General features: G+C 42.8%; 1 protein-coding gene across 1 annotated transcript; it reads left to right on the top strand.

Annotated features, from left to right (window-relative positions):
* The first annotated feature begins 15214 nt into the window (after window positions 1-15214).
* LOC149402543 (uncharacterized) lies at window positions 15215-16345 on the top strand. Its single transcript, XM_089608428.1, has one exon. It carries the CDS (start codon window positions 15215-15217, stop codon window positions 16343-16345), a length of 1131 nt encoding a protein of 376 aa, XP_089464554.1.
* The last annotated feature ends 3132 nt before the right edge of the window (window positions 16346-19477 follow it).

Genomic DNA, 19477 nt, shown 5'->3' on the forward strand with positions numbered 1-19477 from the left:
TCAATTCAGTATCTTCGGAAGATACCTATAAGAACTATAGAGTCTCCAACTCTCAATGCCTCATAACCAGACATCATAGATTCTTCTAACAATCATACTGAGGTCAATAGTCCTTTGACCCTTAGATTGCGAATATATCGTTTTAAGCAAACTACGAAGAGTTTGTTCATGCAAATCTACATTTGTCTCTTCGTAAGTTGTTTAGTTTGTTTACGGACTAAAAGACTAAGGTTTTATCATAAAGCTTCAGACAAGGAAGATTGAAGGAACGTTTCAACTTTTTATTAATGAATAAGCAATTACAAGCAAGAGTCTTCATGAGACTATATTACAACAAATGTACACAAATAGACACTACTACTCTTCTTGTGGGCACCATTGACAACAAACTCCCACTTGACTCAAAGAGGATGTGAGTAGTCCTACATGCCTAATCCCTCTCGAAGTTGGTCGAAGACCATGTTCGCTAGGGCCTTGGTGAACGGATCTGCCAGAGATCTACTTCACCTCCACGTCTCCGCGTTGCGCGATCTCTCGAATCAAATGGTATTTCCTCTCAATATGTTTAGAGCGCTTATGGCTTCTAGGTTCCTTTGAGTTAGCGACAGCCCCACTATTATCAAAATAAAGGGTCATGGGCTCGTCGACGTTTGGAACAACTTCCAAATACTTAAGGAATTTTCTAAGCCATACAGCCTCTTTGGATGCTTCACAAGCAGCCACATATTCTGCTTCCATTGTGGAGTCAGCAATCCAAGATTGCTTAATACTTCTCCACACAACAGCTCCACCATTAAGGATGAACACAGATCCCGAAGTGGATTTCCTGGAATCCTTATCCGCTTGAAAATCGGAGTCGGTATATCCCGTCATAGTCAGGTCAGTACCTGAGTATGTAAGCATCAAGTTCCTAGTTCTTCGAAGATACTTAAGAACATGCTTAACAGCAATCCAGTGCTCGGGTCCAGGGTTGGATTGGAAACGGCTAACTACACCAACGGCGAAACAGATGTCAGGTCTAGTGCAAAGCATAGCATACATGAGGCTTCCTACGGCAGAGGCGTAAGGAATTTTCCTCATGTCTTCAATCTCTTGTGCAGTCTTGGGAGACTGGTCCTTAGAGAGTGAAACTCCATGCCGAAAGGGTGTTTGACCCTTCTTGGAGTCTTGCATCGAGAAGCGATCCATCACCTTATCAATATAAGATGCTTGAGAGAGCGACAGGGTCCGGTTTTTCCTATCTCGAAAGATTTGGATCCCCAGAATGTACGCGGCTTCTCCTAGATCCTTCATATCGAATTGCTTTGCCAGCCAGACCTTAACCTCGGATAACTTACCCACGTCATTACCAATGAGTAGTATATCATCGACATATAGTACCAGAAACACAACTTTGCCTTCGTGTATTAACTTGTAAACACAAGGCTCATCTATTGACTGTTCAAAGCCGAAGCTTTTCACAGTTTCAGCGAATCTGATATTCCATGACCTAGATGCATGCTTTAATCCATAAATGGACTTAAGCAACTCACAAACCTTGGTCTCTTGACCTTCTTCCATGAAACCGTCTGGTTGAGCCATGTAAATGCGCTCGTCAAGATTTCCATTCAGAAAGGCTGTCTTGACATCCATTTGCCAGATCTCATAGTCGAGAGCTGCAGCTATGGATAAGAGTATGCGGATGGATTTAAGCATCGCGACTGGCGAGAAGGTTTCTTCATAGTCAATCCCTTCTTGTTGGGTATAACCCTTCGCCTCAAGTCGTGCTTTGAACGTCTCGACGTTCCCATCAGGACCCATTTTCTTCTTGTATATCCACTTACACCCTACGGGTTTAATCCCTTCAGGAAGGTCTACAAGTTTCCAGACTTTGTTGACATACATCGAGTGCATTTCAACTTTCATGGCGTCAAGCCAAAGGTTTGATTCAGAACAAGCCATCGCTTGGCTATAGGAAACAGGGTCATCCATGTCGGAGACGGCTACGAGAGAGTCTCCATAAGACATGTACCTGTCAGGCTTTTGAATAGCCCACCCACTACGTCGAACTACTACTTGACGAGATTCTAATGAGTTAGGTTGTGTTTCAGTTGGGGTAAGAACAGTTCTTACAGATGAGGTAGAAGCTTCCTCACCCAACTTTTCTTCAAGAACAATTTTGCTTCTAGGTTTTGCATCCTTCATAAAGTCCTCCTCAAGGAAACAAGCATTCGTGCTAACGAAAGTCTTATCGTCCTCGGGACTATAGAAAATGAAACCTTTGGTTTCCTTTGGATATCCCACAAACAGGCACAATTCTGACCTACTAGCCAACTTGCTAGTCTTTTGCCTTAGCACATGCGCAGGGCAACCCCAAATTCGGATGTGGCCCAAACTTACTTTACGGCCAGTCCATCTTTCATAAGGAGTACTAGGAACCGTCTTGGATGGAACTTGGTTCAGAATATAAGCGGTTGTTTCGAGGGCATATCCCCAAAAGGAAGGAGGGAGTGATGAGTAGCTCATCATTGATCTAACCATCTCCATTAGAGTTCGGTTCCTTCTCTCTGACACTCCGTTTTGTTGAGGTGTGCCAGGTGCGGTAAGCTGAGAAGCGATACCTTCTTCTTTAAGAAAGTCATCGAACTCTCCAGACATATACTCACCACCTCGATCGGATCGAAGGGTTTTGATCACTTTGCCAGTTTGCTTTTCCACTAAAGCCCTAAAGACCTTAAATACGTTAAAGGTCTTGGATTTGTGTTTGAGCAAATAGACAAACACATATCTTGAGTAATCATTAGTGAAGGTAACGAAGTATTCGTATCCTCCACGTGCCTATTGGTTGAGCGGACCACATACATCAGAATGTATTAGTTCCAGCAACTCAGTGGCTCTTCGACCCTTATCGGAGAAAGGTCGCTTAGTCATTTTTCCTTCTATGCAGGATTCACAAGTAGGTAGTGAACCTATTGCAGAGGCTTGGAGTGGACCATCCCTCACAAGTCTCTTAATCCTTTCTAGACTGATATGACCAAGTCTTAAGTGCCAAAGGTATGTTGATTTTGTTAGATCGGAGGATTCAGAAAGTTTGATCCTCTTTGGCTCCCCAATTAGATCGTCATCTATTTCGGTGTCTAAAAGAGAAGGTTTAGTGGGATAGATGTAGAAAAGAGCATTCTTCATACATGCATCAGTGACAAAGAATTATCAGGAAATAAAATACGAATTCCATTCTTAATGAACTTTAAACAATAATCTTGCTCACGAAGACGAGCAACGGATATTAAGTTCTTCCCAAAGGTAGGAACAAAATAAACATTATTCATGTTTAAAGTGCGGTCTTCAAAAGACAGCGTCACGAATCCCACAGCCTTCGCGGACACCAGGCTCCCATCACCCCATTTGAAACAGAACTCGCCTTCCTCTAAGCTTTTGGTTTTCTTGAAACCATTCAAGGAACAACAAATATGGTTAGTAGTAGCGGAGTCAAGAATCCACGTTGATACATTATCAGCTACTAAGCATGCTTCGGTAACTAGTACAATACTATGTTCCTTTGCTTTGAGATAGGCTGAACAGTTCTTATTATCGGCTTTGTGAGGTCTCTTCTTAGTTCCAGAGGCGGAGGCTTTTTGCTCAGCAGCATATGCCTCTCCTTGATTCCTCTTTCTCTTAGTGAGACCTACAGCAGTGTGAAGTTCCTTCATAAGCATGGTAACAGTGTACTCTAGCTTGTTTATGAAGTAGTTCATCTTGGAGGTATCAAGAGATGCGGGGAGAGTTTCTAAGATCATATCTATGATATTCTTCCCATCAATCTCAGATCCTAGGATTTCCATTTTATTCAGAAAACTAATGATCAGTATCATATAGTCTCCAACAGGAGTCCTAGCCTTCATATGACAGTTCATAAACTGTCGGACTGCTTGTTGCCTTGCTCGACGCTTTTGCCCTCCAAACATCTCATGGAGATTGGTGAGCATGTCGGCGGCAGTCTCGATGTCACGATGTTGTTGTTGCAACACATTGTTCATTGATGCTAAGATATAGCACCTCACAATCTCATCGGAGCAGAGCCAGGCCACCAAGGCGTCTTTGTCCTCTTGTGTTGAATCATTATTCGTCAGAGGAGGACACGGGGTGGTGAGTACCCATTTGTGCTTGGTAAGGATTATGTCGAGGTTATGTTTCCAATCTACGTAGTTTTCGTTTTCGAGTTTGTTCGAGGAAAGGATGATTGAGAGATGTTTGCGAGACATGTTGCTTATAAAAGTTGAAACAAGTTTATGATTAGTCTTTGGTTTAGGATTTAAGTTTTATTAAGACTTTTATAAAATCCAAAGGTGTTATAAACCAAACGATAATTTACTCCTTCGACGGAAGGCCGCAAAAAATCTCCATTTATAAGTAAATGACACATCATTAATGCTTAGCCAAGATGTCAATACACCAATTTTTGACTAGCCACCTTGTAAATTGGTTTGATCACTCACATCCTTTCGCAGGGCCTCGAGTGAGGATTACTAGGGATTGAGTCTAAGTGTGTAACCAACCACTTAAGTCCAAAAGATTGACTTTGAAAAACAATCCGCCGAGGGGAGGTCTTGTCTCATTGTCTCACTTTTGGATTTAGCTCATTGAGCAATGATCAGTGCAAAGCGCCCTTGAGTACTCTCATTTAAGAGAGGGCCACGAGGGTGACTCTTAGTCTGGCGACACTTGCACTTTTCATTAGTGTTGGAGATCGTGGGTTACAAACAACAAGTATAACCCTCCCACTTAGTTTTTGGAGTTGGTTCATCAACTCTTATAAGTTCAGAAACAGATTTCCTAGTTAGAGAGCGACAGAGCGGAACACTAGAAGAGAATCCTAGATCGACATGTTCAGAGCAGTATTAGTGCATAAAGACACAAGGTACATACTCGATCTTTTCCTATTTTCTAAATCGGGAAAGTGCGTGAGGGAAGTGTGAACTTCAACTCACTCGAACACTTGAAAGTTTGAGATTACACATCTTTTTATTTTTCGGCTTGTCTACAAAGAGACCTCCCACTCAAATTTTCAAGAGCATATAAATTTTGAACATATGTGATATAGATATAGTTTTGAAAACATTTTGAAAACTTATTTGATTTGGATGACAAAATATTTTCAAGTTTGAAAGTGAAAACGGTTTTTCAAAATTCAAACTAGTTTTGTAAAAATTCAATTTCAATTAACCTTTCAAAAATCAAAACATTTTAATCTTACACATCATGTTTATAATCATATGAAAAACATTTTTGCTCAAGAAAATTTTCTCATTAGAGTTCTATAACTCATGGTAGTGGGGTTTGAAAATCCGGATTTCTAAAAAACTGGAGTTTCAGACAGCCGCGCACCTCCGAGTAAAATCGCCACATCTGGCAGCTCCGATGTCATTTTGAGCCAAAACCGGTGGCATTGGACAGAGGACAGACAGAGCTTTAATTTGATTCAAGAATCATTAAATTTAGATTTCTGAGAAGAGAGTTATGCCACTTTTAATGCGCGTTTACTCCAGCTCGAAGAAAAAGAAATAATTAAAGCTTGGTCCTTTTTAGGTGCGAAAAAGAATCGAGTGTAAAGGAACATTTTATGAAGGTTGTTAAAGCTTTTATTTGTGTTTAATTAGCAAGGTAATAACAAGGCATAAAAGAAATAACAACAAGCATAAAACGATTCAAGTAAAAATAAGAAACTAGCAAGATAACAAAACTAGTCACAAAATTTTACTCGAAAATTCTCAAACCTTTAAAACACGTTTTTCAATATAAAAAATAAAAAACTTTTAGAACTGATTCTAATGTGTTTTAAAAACATCCCAAACTCATAGAAAATCAACATGATTTTTAATTTAAAGGCATGAGCAATAAATTAAAAAAAATCTAAGATAACAATTCTAACTTGTCACAAAATTAGTAAACTTTCGAAAACGATTTTCAAGCTCATATTTTTAAATACATGTACATGCTAATCTTTGACCATAGCTCTGATACCATTTGTTGGAATCGATCTAGGGTTTAAGAAAATAATTAACGCTTCGGTAAGCGGCGGAATTTTAAAAATTTTATTTTCAAGTAAAAACAGTTTTTTACTAACCTAGACAAAGAGCAAGTACATGTAATTAAAAACTATTATGAGCTAAGAAGTTTACTAACCTTTCTTGAAGCTTGCACTTTGAGAAGCTTTTGGAAAGTTGCAACGCTCGTCTCCCTCGCAGTACGTCTCTCTTTCTTTCCTCGGAACCTCGAGCAACCACGATAGTTTCTATCACTAAATCACTCGAAATAAAAGGAATCAGTGAGTGGGCACTTTTAAACACTACGACTTAAGAACGAGTCTTGAAGTCGCAGAGCTAAACTCTAGGTCAAATGAGGACCTAGATGCCAAAACAATAAAACGAAATTGACTAGAGAGAGAGAGGAGAGGGGCGGCCAAGTTCTAGAGAGAGAGTCTCTCAAATCTCTTAAACTTGGATGAATGAAAAGTGAGGAATGAGGCTCCTATTTATAGGAGAGGTCTCACCTTCAATAAGGTAGTTTCCTCTTCTATAGAATATCACATATTCATGAGCCAATTTCCCTTTTCCTTCAAAGAGGTGCACGTCCAAGAAAAAACAAGTAAGTCCTTGGATTTGTTTCCTCTTTTGTTTGCTTCTCTCTTGACCATATTTGGGCGCCCACCATGTTTCCTCTTAGGGGAAATTTGTTTCCTCTTTTTCTTTTGGCAAGTATCTTGATACATTTATGCACAAAATATTTTCTCTTCCTATGGGTATTATGGGCGCCTATCACCTTCTAGAAGGGGCTTCTAGAAGCTTTTCCATTTTGTTCATGACTACATGAAAAAGGCCCATTAAGAATTTTCATTAAAATTCTTATGAAATGAAATTAATTCACAAGGCCCAATTAATCTTCTTATGGCCGAGTGTTACTTGTCATCAAATGACCATGTCAAAAAAATTTATTGACATTCATTTCATCCTATGTCTCAAAAGACAAAAAAACCCTTTTGACAATTTTCGTTCTTGTTTTGACTTAGCTTCCAGTTTAACTATTCCTATCGATGTGATTCGTGACAGTGACCTCATGGTCCCAAATGAACAAAGCTTGACCTAAACACTTGGACTCAAAAGTTCACAAACCTTTTCCAAGTTTAGCTTAATGCCAACTGACTCCACTAAAGAGCTGACACTGAAAATCTCTCGGTTCAAATGAATTTATTTTCTACTCAAGAATTCGACCTAATTATGATGAGCGGATCCACTGAATATTATCTATGTTTACCCTTCATGAATGTCATCAGCTAGTCGGGATTTACTAAATTACCATTTTACCCTTCTAGCTGTTATTTCCTCAACTCCTTTGTCGCTTGTGAATAAGTTAGAAACAATGTATTGACGAGGAGCTAACAAGTCACATTGTTTCATCCAAAAGAGTCAGAACTCAATTTGGACACTGGCCAGTTCATTTATTCACACTCCAAGGAACAAAGCATGAGGTGACACACATTGCATTTCAGCAATCTTGTACATGAATTCCATATCTATGAGAACTTCACAAAGTTACTCATGACATTCTCAAAACTTAGTACTTCACCAATAGGCCCTGTTCGGAATCACATAGTGAGTCCGAACTCTGACTTTCTCAAATGAGAATACTAAGGTGTGAAATGACATGTCTCATTTCAGGATTAAGGTAAGCATGATGCAATTCATACATAGTGACTACGAGACATAAGAGGTTAAATGGTTTGTTCTTATCTTGTCTCTAGAAGTGCACTGGTCAATTCAGTACCTTCGGAAGATACCTATAAGAACTATAGAGTCTCCAACTCTCAATGCCTCATAACCAGACATCATAGATTCTTCTAACAATCATACTGAGGTCAATAGTCCTTTGACCCTTAGATTGCGAATTTATCGTTTTAAGCAAACTACGAAGAGTTTGTTCATGCAAATCTACATTTGTCTCTTCGTAAGTTGTTTAGTTTGTTTACGGACTAAAAGACTAAGGTTTTATCATAAAGCTTCAGACAAGGAAGATTGAATGAATGTTTCAACTTTTTATTAATGAATAAGCAATTACAAGCAAGAGTCTTCATGAGACTATATTACAACAAATGTACACAAATAGACACTACTACTCTTCTTGTGGGCACCATTGACAACACACTCAACCTTCTCTTTTAGACACCGAAATAGATAATGATCTAATTAGGGAGACAAAGTGGATCAAACTTTTTGAATCCTCCGATCTAACAAAATCAACACACCTATGGCACTTAAGACTTGGTCATATCAGTCTAGAAAGGATTACGAGACTTGTGAGGGATGGTCCACTCCAAGCCTCTGCAATAGGTTCACTACCTACTTGTGAATCCTGCATAGAAGGAAAAATGACTAAGCGACCTTTCTCCGATAAGGGTCGAAGAGCCACTGAGTTGCTGGAACTGATACATTCTGATGTATGTGGTCCGCTCAACCAACAGGCACATGGAGGATACGAATACTTCGTTACCTTCATTGATGATTACTCAAGATATGGGTTTGTCTATTTGCTGAAACACAAATCCTAGACCTTTAACGTATTTAAGGTCTTTAGGGCTTTAGAGGAAAAGCAAACTGGCAAACTGATCAAAACCCTTCGATCCGATCGAGGTGGTGAGTATATGTCTGGAGAGTTCGATGACTTACTTAAAGAAGAAGGTATCGCTTCTCAGCTTACCGCACCTGGCACGCCTCAACAAAACGGAGTGTCAAAGATAAGAAACCAAACTCTAATGGAGATGGTTAGATCAATGATGAGTTACTCATCACTCCCTCCTTCCTTTTGGGGATATGCCCTCGAAACAGCCACTTACATTCTGAACCAAGTTCCGTCTAAAACGGTTCCTGGTACTCCTTATGAAAGATGGACTGGCCGTAAAGTAAGTTTGGGCCACATCCTAATTTGGGGTTGCCCTGCACATGTGCTAAGGCAAAAGACTATCAAGTTGGCTAGTAGGTCAGAATTGTGCCTGTTTGTGGGATATCCAAAGGAAACCAAAGGTTTCATTTTCTATAGTCCCGAGGACGATAAGACTTTCGTTAGCACGAATGCTCGTTTCCTTGAGGAGGACTTCATGAAGGATGCGAAACCTAGAAGCAAAATTGTGCTTGAAGAAAAGTTGGGTGAGGAAGCTTCTACCTCATCTGTAAGAACTGTTCTTACCCCAACTGAAACACAACCTAACTCATCAGAATCTCGTCAAGTAGTACTTCGACGTAGTGGGAGGGCTACTCAAAAGCCTGACAGGTACATGTCTTATGGGGACTCTCTTGTAGCTGTCTCTTACATGGATGATCCTGTTTCCTATAGCCAAGCGATGGCTTGTTCTGAATCAAACCTTTGGCTTGACGCCATGAAAGTTGAAATGCACTCGATGTATGTCAACAATGTCTGGAAACTTGTAGACCTTCCTGAAGGGGTTAAACCCGTAGGGTGTAAGTGGATATACAAGAAGAAACCTTGTGGCGAAGGGTTATACCCAACAAGAAGGTATTGACTATGAAGAAACCTTCTCGCCAGTCGCGATGCTTAAATCCATCCGCATACTCCTATCCATAGCTGCAGCTCTCGACTATGAGATCTGGCAAATGGATGTCAAGACAGCGTTTCTGAATGGCAATCTTGACGAGCGCATTTACATGGCTCAACCAGACGGTTTCGTGGAAGAAGGTCAAGAGACCAAGGTTTGTGAGTTGCTTAAGTCCATTTATGGATTAAAGCAAGCATCTAGGTCATGGAATATTAGATTCGATGAAACTGTAAAGAGCTTTGGCTTTGAACAGTCAATAGATGAGCCTTGTGTTTACAAGTTAATACAGGAAGGCAAAGTTGTGTTTCTGGTGCTATATGTCGATGATATACTACTCATTGGTAATGACGTGGGTAAGTTATCTTAGGTTAAGGTCTGGAAGGCAAAACAATTCGATATGAAGGATCTAGGAGAAGCCGCGTACATTCTGGGGATCCAAATCTTTCGAGATAGGAAAAACCGGACCCTGTCGCTCTCTCAAGCATCTTATATTGATAAGGTGATGGATTGCTTCTCGATGCAAGACTCCAAGAAGGGCCAAAAACCCTTTAGGCATGGAGTTTCACTCTCTAAGGACCAGTCTCCCAAGACTGCACAAGAGATTGAAGACATGAGTAAAAATTCCTTACGCCTCTGCCGTAGGAAGCCTCATGTATGCTATGCTTTGCACTAGACCTGATATATGTTTCGCCGTTGGCGTAGTTAGCCGTTTCCAATCCAACCCTGGACCCGAGCACTGGATTGCTGTTAAGCATGTTCTTAAGTATCTTCGAAGAACTAGGAACTTGATGCTTACATACTCAGGTACTGACCTGACTATGACGGGATATCCCGACTCCGATTTTCAAGCGGTTAAGGATTCCAGGAAATCCACTTCAGGATCTGTGTTCATCCTTAATGGTGGAGCTGTTGGCATGTCTCATTTCAGGATTAAGGTAGGCATGATGCAATTCATACATAGTGACTTCGAGACATAAGAGGTTAAATGGTTTGTTCTTATCTTGTCTCTAGAAGTGCACTGGTCAATTCAGTACCTTTCGAAGATACCTAGAAGAACTATAGAGTCTCCAACTCTCAATGCCTCATAACCAGACATCATAGATTCTTCTAACAATCGTACTAAGGTCAATAGTCCTTTGACCCTAAGATTGCGAATATATCGTTTTAAGCAAACTACGAAGAGTTTGTTCATGCAAATCTACATTTGTCTCTTCGTAAGTTGTTAAGTTTGTTTATGGACTAAAAGACTAAGGTTTTATCATAAAGCTTCAAACAAAGAAAGAATGAATGAACGTTTCAACTTTATTATTAATGAATAAGCAATTACAAGCAAGAGTCTTCTTAAGACTATATGACATCAAATGTACATAAATAGACACTACTACTCTTCTTGTGGGCACCATTGACAACACTGTTGGCATGTCTCGAACAACAACGTCCTTGAACTCCTGCAAAAGAGAAACAATGGCAGTAGGTAGGACCTCGCCATGTTGGTTAGTGAATAAGGCAGCCTCCTTGTACACAAGTAAAATCATCGGCTGCTTGGCAAAGAAGGCTTTCCTCACATCATTCTTTCCTGCAAAGAAGTTGTTTTGTTTTCTCTCACCGATTTTGTTTTTCATGACCCCATCTTTTCTTTCACTCCCCACTTCTCTCTCGGGTTTTCTCTCTGTTTTTACCTCATCCCTTGGTTCCTTTCCCTTCTCTAGTGCCCTAAACATTTCCCTCTCTTGTTGCATCTTCATTTGATCTTCATGAACTTGCTTTAGAGTAAGGGATGCAAGGGTGATGGTACGATTCTTGTGCCTGAGGGAGTACTTGTTGGTGTAGCCGTCATGAGTCACCCTCCGATCGAATTGCCACAGCCGCCCCAAAAGTATATGCCCCGCGTCCATTGGTGCCACATCACAGAGCACCGGGTCCTCATAGTTGCCAATCCGAAAACTGATAAGGACTTGTTTGTAGACACGTACCTCTTCACCATCATTAAACCACTAAAGCTTGTAAGGACGAGGGTGATTTGTCGTTGGAAGTCCAAGCTTCTTCACTACAGCAATGCTGGCTATATTCGTACAACTCCCTCCATCGACGATAAAACTGAACACCTTCTCACCAATATGGCACCTGGTGTGAAAGATGTTTTCATGCTACTCCTCATAATCTCGTACATCCTATGCGTTCATATTTCGCCGCAAGACCAACACGAGCTCTGTTGGTGCCTCAATTTCCTCGTCTGATTCTTCTCCGGGCCACTCTTGATCTTCCTCTTCATCGTCGGTAACCATCTCTCCGGTCAGAAGAATCGTCATGCTCCTCTTATTCGGGCATTGATTTGCGAAGTGACCAACTCATTTGCACTTGAAGCACTTGATATCATGATTTCTCTGAAATGTCGTCTCAGGTTTCTTTTGAGCACTGGGACCAGAACTAGATGTGGGTGGGGTCGTGGAAGTGCTTGGCTTGGCTACTTCTCCTTGCGGTTTGAAACTGCTCTTCTCATCTCGGTTAAAGGTCTTCTTCCATGCAGGTTGTTCTGAGAATCGGCTTCCCCTCATGCTACCCCTCGTCTTGAGCTGCTTCTCAATATTGACGGCCAGGTGGACCAAATCATCCATCTCGACATAATGTTGCAACTCCACCTTGTCCGCTATGTCAGGGTTCAGCCCGTTGATAAATCTGGCCATGGTCGACTCGCGATCTTCTTCTATGTTTGCTCGGATCATGGCAACCTCCATTTCGCGGTAGTACTCCTCAACACTGCGAGTGCCTTTCCTAAGATGCTGAAGCTTCTGATAAAGCTCTCGGTAATAGTGATGAGGCACAAACCTCTTTCTCATGATGGCCCTCATCTCATCCCAAGTCTCTATCGGCTCCTCTCCAGCCTGTTGTCTACTCGTCACCAGTTGATCCCACGAAACAATAGCATAATCAGTGAATTCAACTGCGGCAAGTATTACCTTTTTGCGTTCGGTGTAGTTGTAGCAATTGAACACAAACTAGGCTTTCGTCTCCCATTAAAAGTAGGCGTCCGGGCCACTTTTCCCTTGGAATGTTGGAATCTTCTGCTTGATGCCACCAATTCCTCCGTCTTCTCTGTCCCTTCCTCCTTGCCTTCTTTCGAACATTCTTTCGTTTCGTCCTCCTCTCCTATAATCCTCCTGTTCAAAATCATTATCCATCTAATCTTCTGTCTCCTCGCTAGGCTATCTTCATCTTCCTCTGTTGGGAGCTTGTTGGCCTTCCTCCACTCTCTCAACACGTTCTCGTAGTGGCTCCAACTCTTCCCTCATCATCCTCCTCATCTCTCCTACCATTGCTTGTATCATCAGCCTCCGGTCTGGGATTCCTTCAGTGTCGTCGCCGTTGTTTGACATGGTTGCTGCAAAATATTGTTGGTAACAAAAGAAAACCTCACAAAAATCACTCCCTCACGTGTTTATACTCAAAGTATCACTCTTCACTCGTGTTTGATAATGGCGATAATTATTCTCTCGGCCTTTTACCATTCACTCAAACTCTCTATAGGCTCGTACCAAACTACTCCGAGACCAGAAAGGTGATGACATGAAATTCGAAAACGATACACCAAAACGACACAAACGACACCCAAATGACACAAACAAGAAAGACGACACCACGAAAAGTTATGACCATGGTCATAAATGAGTCCCAAAAACAATTCTCCCAAGGTGCAACAATCAGCCCAAAATTTTGACAAATGGGCGAAAAAAAAATTCGATAGGACGTAGGATACCTTAAAACGCTCCAAAACACACAAGGAATCTATCAGCAAAATAAAATTTCTTGACCAGGGTTTTTCTTTCAGATCCTCTTTCTTTTTTTCGGATCCTCTTTCTTTCTTTTTTTTATATATCCGGGAGATAAATGCTAATTCAGAAATAAATGTGAAACAGTGAAATTGATTGTGAACACACAAAAATAGGAAACGAATGAATGGGAAATTAAATAGGAAATGATTCTTGAAATAAATGAAACTAAATGAAATCCGGAATTAAATGAAAGACCGAATTCAAGAAACCAGGAAATAAGGAGACTTCTGAAATAAAATGCTAAAAATCTAGAAACTGAATAAGAATTGACTTCCGAAAATAGACTTTGACAATTAGAACGAAAATTATGATCTCCATGGATTCTTTTTTTTCTCTCTTTTTTTTTTGTTCGGATCTTTTTTTTTTACGCTCAAGAACTATAGACACGAAGATAACAAGCACAGACCTAACCCACAAAAAAAAGACTCAACAGAACGTTTAGGGTAATTCAACATAGACTCAACACAACAATTACATACGTATGGAAAGAACACAACACAAACAGAGAAAAAAAAAAGAAAACGAAACAAAGGATAAGCAGACCTAAAAGTAGAGACTAGCTCTGATACCTGTGGGGGTCTAAAAACTCAAATACTAAAATATCGTTTCAGATGGGCTTAGGCCCGATTGAAGCCCACGATCCATTCGAGAAGCGGCCCGTGAAATCAATTTTGGACCTGACTCGCTATCCGCAGGTCGGCCCAAGTCCAGCAACACTTCCCGGTTCGATGGACTCCAGTTCCTCCACGTCTTCCTAGTCAGAAGCATCAGTCAAAGAGGAGACTACGCCGCAAAGACCGGATCTCGGACGACTACGACCTCGGCGAGGAGAGTGGATCGGGGAACACGTGTTTTCGGCCAGAAGGTTCCATCTCGCCTATAAATAGAAGAGGATAGGATGATTTTCACACACGCAAGATCTTACTCTCAGTTTCCAATTCTAATTAATATTTCCTTTGTATTCTTATATTTGTGATCGTGAGTTCGACCTGTTGAGTTCGTCACTTCGTCTCGCTGTAACTTCCTCTAAAATAATAAAATTAATTAATATTCGTATATTATTATATAATTCTTTATTATTAACTTGTTTCTTATACGACGTCTTTCTAAACCCTTCTTAAATACTTGTCGTTTCATTCTTTATTTGTGATTGTTGATCGATCTAAAAATCGACATCAACAATTTTGCGCCGTCTGTGGAAAAATTCAGAAAGACCAATCTCGGAAGGAACAGTTCGTAAATAAAAATTTATCATATCTTCCACTCCGATTCATTACGAATCCGGAGAGGAGATCTTCTCGTGGATCAGGGCAATCCTGGATATGCTGACCAAAATGATAGATGAGCAAGCCGAGACCAACCGCGCTCTTAATGACCGGTTGAATACTCTCTCGACTCCTTGAAACATCCCAGATCCTCAAGTGGAATCCGGAGATATGACCGCCTCTGAGTCTGCTCGCCAAGCAACCTCGGTTCCGCAAACAAGCCGAGCTATCCCTCCCGGAGTCCGTCTGGATTTCTCTGGGATACAGGTCGCCCGAGGAGCAGACCAGTCTCCCATCACAAGTTTTCAGCTTGGGGGAACTACTGGTGAGGTAGCGACAGAAGTCACGATCGATCCTTCCGGACTCCCCTCGGGTCTTTCCCGACTGATGCGGGACCTCGCCCTCAAGCGATCTGTCAAACATTCACTCCCTAGCGTTTTGGCGGGGTGAATCAGACCCGTCAGGGCCCGGCAAGTGTAACCGCGGCCAGTCCGGCACAATCGGAACCTCGCCTCTTTCGTGGTGGCGAACCCAGTATGACCGAACTAGACAGATTCAAGGAATCTATAACGGCCGAGCTGAGAGCTGTTCGTTCAGAATTTCATTCTGTGACCAGTTCGGCTCCCGAGATAGATCGCCTCGTAGAAGAAACGAGGCGAACTCGTTGCACTAGAAACATCACTGAAGTGCAGCTGGGAGATACCGGAAAGGTTTGCCTCCCACGGTACAACGGCATCTCAAGTCCGAAGGCTTTCATATTGTCCTTCAGAGTCGCAATGGGACGGGTTATGCTATCTGAGAGAGAATTAGAGGAAGGATACTGCCAACTATTCGCCGAGAGCTTGTTCGGACCCTCCTTGGAATGGTTCTCCAAACTCAAACCAAACTCCATTGATGGTTTCGATAAGCTATCGGCTGCATTCCTGAAACATTATTCGATGTTCATGGAGGACGACCTGACCATAGCAGACTTTTGGGGGATCCAACAGAGAGAGAACGAATCTTTGAAGGATTTCATGATCCGTTACAAGGACGTACTCTCGAAAATCTCTAACGTATGCCACGAGTCTGCCATAACCTCTCTGAGGAACGGGTTAAGGCACGATTCAAAGCTGAAACTGGAGATGAATGTTAACTGCCCCCTTACGCTAGAGGATGCAATTCATAAGGCCGCGAATTATGCAAAGGCCGAAGAAGAATTTGCTTCCTACGAGAGGCAATGCGCGGCCGAAAAGAAACCACCCTCCAACACTTGGGTGAGGCCCGTAAACGCTGGGAATAACCCTCGCAGGACTAATCCCCACGACGCCGTACCTCACGCCAAAAAGCAACACGCCCCTCCTAATTATATGCTTAATGTTAGTGATGACATTAAGGAGAGAGGCCCCCAGGCTAAGAAATGGAAAAGGGACCCCAATGCGTACTGCAGTTTCCACAAGGCTAAAAGCCACGACACGGTTAACTGCGAAACCATGTGTAAGGCTTTAGCCGAGAAATATGCGATGGGGGAACATAAAGATGTTGATCTAGGACCCCGCCAAAGAAGAAAATCTTCAATAGCAACAACAGGGGAAGGGGCAACCCCTCCCCCAAGAGAGCAAGACCCGAGGAGGAAGGGGAACCAAACTCCCCGCCGACTGTCGCAAAGCACAGAGTTGACTTCATAATGGGCGGCTCAAAGTTTTGCAACGAAACTGTTAACTCCATCAAAACACATCAAAGACGATTGAGTAACCAAACAACCAAAATCAGATTAGGACAAGATGTTCAAATCTCGTTCTCCAAAAAAGAAGCAATTGGGACAACCGAACCACACGACGACGCACTCGTGATCACGGTCGACGTTTCTAATTATGAGGTTGCGAGAGTTCTAATCGATGGAGGCAGCTCTGTATATCTTATTTTCAAGGATCCCTGGCAAGTATGGGAATCGATGAAGACAAGATTGAAAGAGAACTAACCCATTTAACAGGTTTCAGGTTGCCCGTAAAAACACATGGAATCTACAAAATAGTAGAGTTTCAAGTACTAGATTGTCCCTCCCCCTACAACATTATCTTGGGAAGACCATGGATACATATGATGAGGGCTGTGCCTTCAACCTTTCATCAATGTATTCATTTCCCTACGCCTGAGGGAATAGGAGAGATCCGAGGTAATCAGGCAACCTCCCCCAGTTGCTATCTCACTAGCCACAAACATCGTGCCAAGACAATTAAAGAAGAGCAATACCAATTGATGAATGTGGAGTCGGCCAAAAGCGTTCTCGCACTAGAGGACCCCGACTCCCTTGATGCGCCAAGCACTGAGTTAACGGTACAAGTACATCTCGATGGCTCCGATCCTTCCAAGTGTGTAGGAATCGGAACAAAGCTTAAAGGTAGCATCACGCGAGAACTGATCTGTTTCTTAAAACGAAATAAATCCACCTTCGCTTGGTCAACCGAAGATATGCCAGGAGTAAGCATCGACATCACATCTCACCAACTTAACGTCGATCCCAGTTTTAAACTGATAAAACAAAAAAGACGAAAGCTCGGTCCCGACAGGGCAAGGGTAGTCAACGACGAAGTCGAAAGATTGCTCAGTGCAGATTCAATCCGCGAAGTGAAATACCCGGATTGGCTGGCAAACATTGTCGTCGTAAAGAAGAAAAATGGGAAATGGAGGGTATGCGTCGATTTCACCGATCTGAATAAAGCATGCCCCAAAGACAGCTTCCCGTTGCCGCACATCGACCAACTAGTCGAAGCAACCGCGGGACATAAAATACTCTCATTAGTAGATGCATTCTCAGGATATAACCAAATCCTGATGCATCCGGATGACGAAGAAAAAACAGCTTTCATCACCGACCGTGGCACGTATTGCTATAAGGTCATGTCCTTTGGACTAAAGAACGCTAGCGCCACCTATCAAAGGTTAGTTAACGAAATGTTCAAGGAAAAGATAGGGAAGACGATGGATGTGTATATCGACAATATGCTAGTAAAATCCCTAAGGGAGAACGACCACATAAGGCATTTGGAGGAATGTTTCGAGGTATTGAATAAATATACCATGAAACTCAATCCCACCAAATGTTCGTTCGGAGTATCATCCGGCAAATTCCTGGGGTATTTAGTTACCCAACGAGGAATTGAGGCTAACCCGGATCAATTACACTCCTTACGAGAGATGCCTTTGCCCCGTAATAGGCGCGAGGTTCAAAGGTTGACGGGACGCATCGCTGTCCTCAATCGCTTCATCTCTCGGTCAACAGATAAATGTCTCCCTTTCTATCGGCTTCTTAAAGGAAATAAGAAGCTTGAATGGGACGACAAATGCGAAGAGGAGTTCAAAAAATTGAAAGAGTATCTATCGACACCCCCAATCTTGGCAAAACCCGTTGCAGGGGAGCCACTCTATCTATACGTCGCAGTATCTCAGGCGGTAGTTAGTGGAGTATGTTGTCGCACGAAAATGAACAACTATTTAAAACCTCGGGCGGTTCGATCCAAGGCCGGACCAAGTGATCGCACCCGGGCCAAGAGTGGGAACTCGATAGTCTCGAGCTAGGGTTCTCTCCGATCAACCCGCCTCCGGTGCTCAAGCACGCCCCTAGGGTTCTCAACTAGAGCTACCCTTGCGCGTCTAACACGCTAGACGCGTACGCGATCTCCGAAGTTCTGAGACGCTGCCGAGGACTCCTCGCGCCCCGTTTCCTTCGTCGAGCACGCCTCTTCGCCAAGGCTCCACGCCTCATACTGCGTCACACACGCTTGAACTACGTTCTGACCTGATCCCACGCACGGGTACGTAGGCAGCCGACAACCAAGGCACGGTCATTCATCCTCCTCACCCCCTACCTCTCCCGAGAGGCGGGTTGATCGGAGAGAACCCTAGCTCGAGACTATCGAGTTCCCACTCTTGGCCCGGGTGCGATCACTTGGTCCGGCCTTGGATCGAACCGCCCGAGGTTTTAAATAGTTGTTCATTTTCGTGTGACAACATTTTGGCGCTAGAAGGAGGGGACTTCCCGACCTATTCAGCCCGAAATCCCTTCTATTCATCTTCTTCTTTTCTTCTGCGAACTCAACCTTCTCGAACTTGAGAGACGATGAGTAGCCAACCACCCGTACGTTCTGAGGGCGCAAACAACCCCGAAAACGTCGCTAAGACCAAGAAATACTTCTTGCGCTCCCGAGCGCATGGTGACGAAGAGTCGCTCCACGAAGAGAGCTCGACTCGCTCACCATCTCCATCTCCTGATAGCAGGGACAACCGCATCGTGGAGTTAGAGGAGAATATCCGCCGACTGAAGGCGAAGAACGCAAGGTACCATAGCCGACTGGCTGCGAAGCAACCTATGTGTGACACGACGATCCCCAACGGGGATCCTGAGAACCTCAACGAGGAAAGCCACGACCCTGATTATGAGGATACTGGTGACTCGGAGGATGTCGAGACTTCTCTCACGAAGGACGGGGGGCTCCCCGCCGTGTTTGAAGCCGGTCCGTCGAATCCCTTACCCCGAACAGGCGATGCGCCGGTTGTTGGAATCGATCTAGGGTTTGAGAAAAAGTTTAACGCTTCGTTAAGCGGCGGAATTTTAAAAATTTTCTTTTTAAGTAAAACTAGTTTTTACTAACCTAGACAAGAGCATGTACATGTAAATAAAAACTAATATGAGCTATTAAAGTTACTAACCTTTCTTGAAGCTTGAACCTTGTAGAAGCTTTTGGAAAGTTGCAACGCTCGTCTCCCCTCGCAGCACGTCTCTCTTTTTTTCCTCGGCACCTCGAGCAACCACGAAAGTT

This window comes from Urtica dioica, chromosome 3 (assembly GCF_054948205.1).
Source record: "Urtica dioica subsp. dioica isolate 48M chromosome 3, U.dioica_male_clone48M_v1_H2, whole genome shotgun sequence".
Taxonomy (NCBI): Eukaryota; Viridiplantae; Streptophyta; class Magnoliopsida; order Rosales; family Urticaceae; genus Urtica; species Urtica dioica.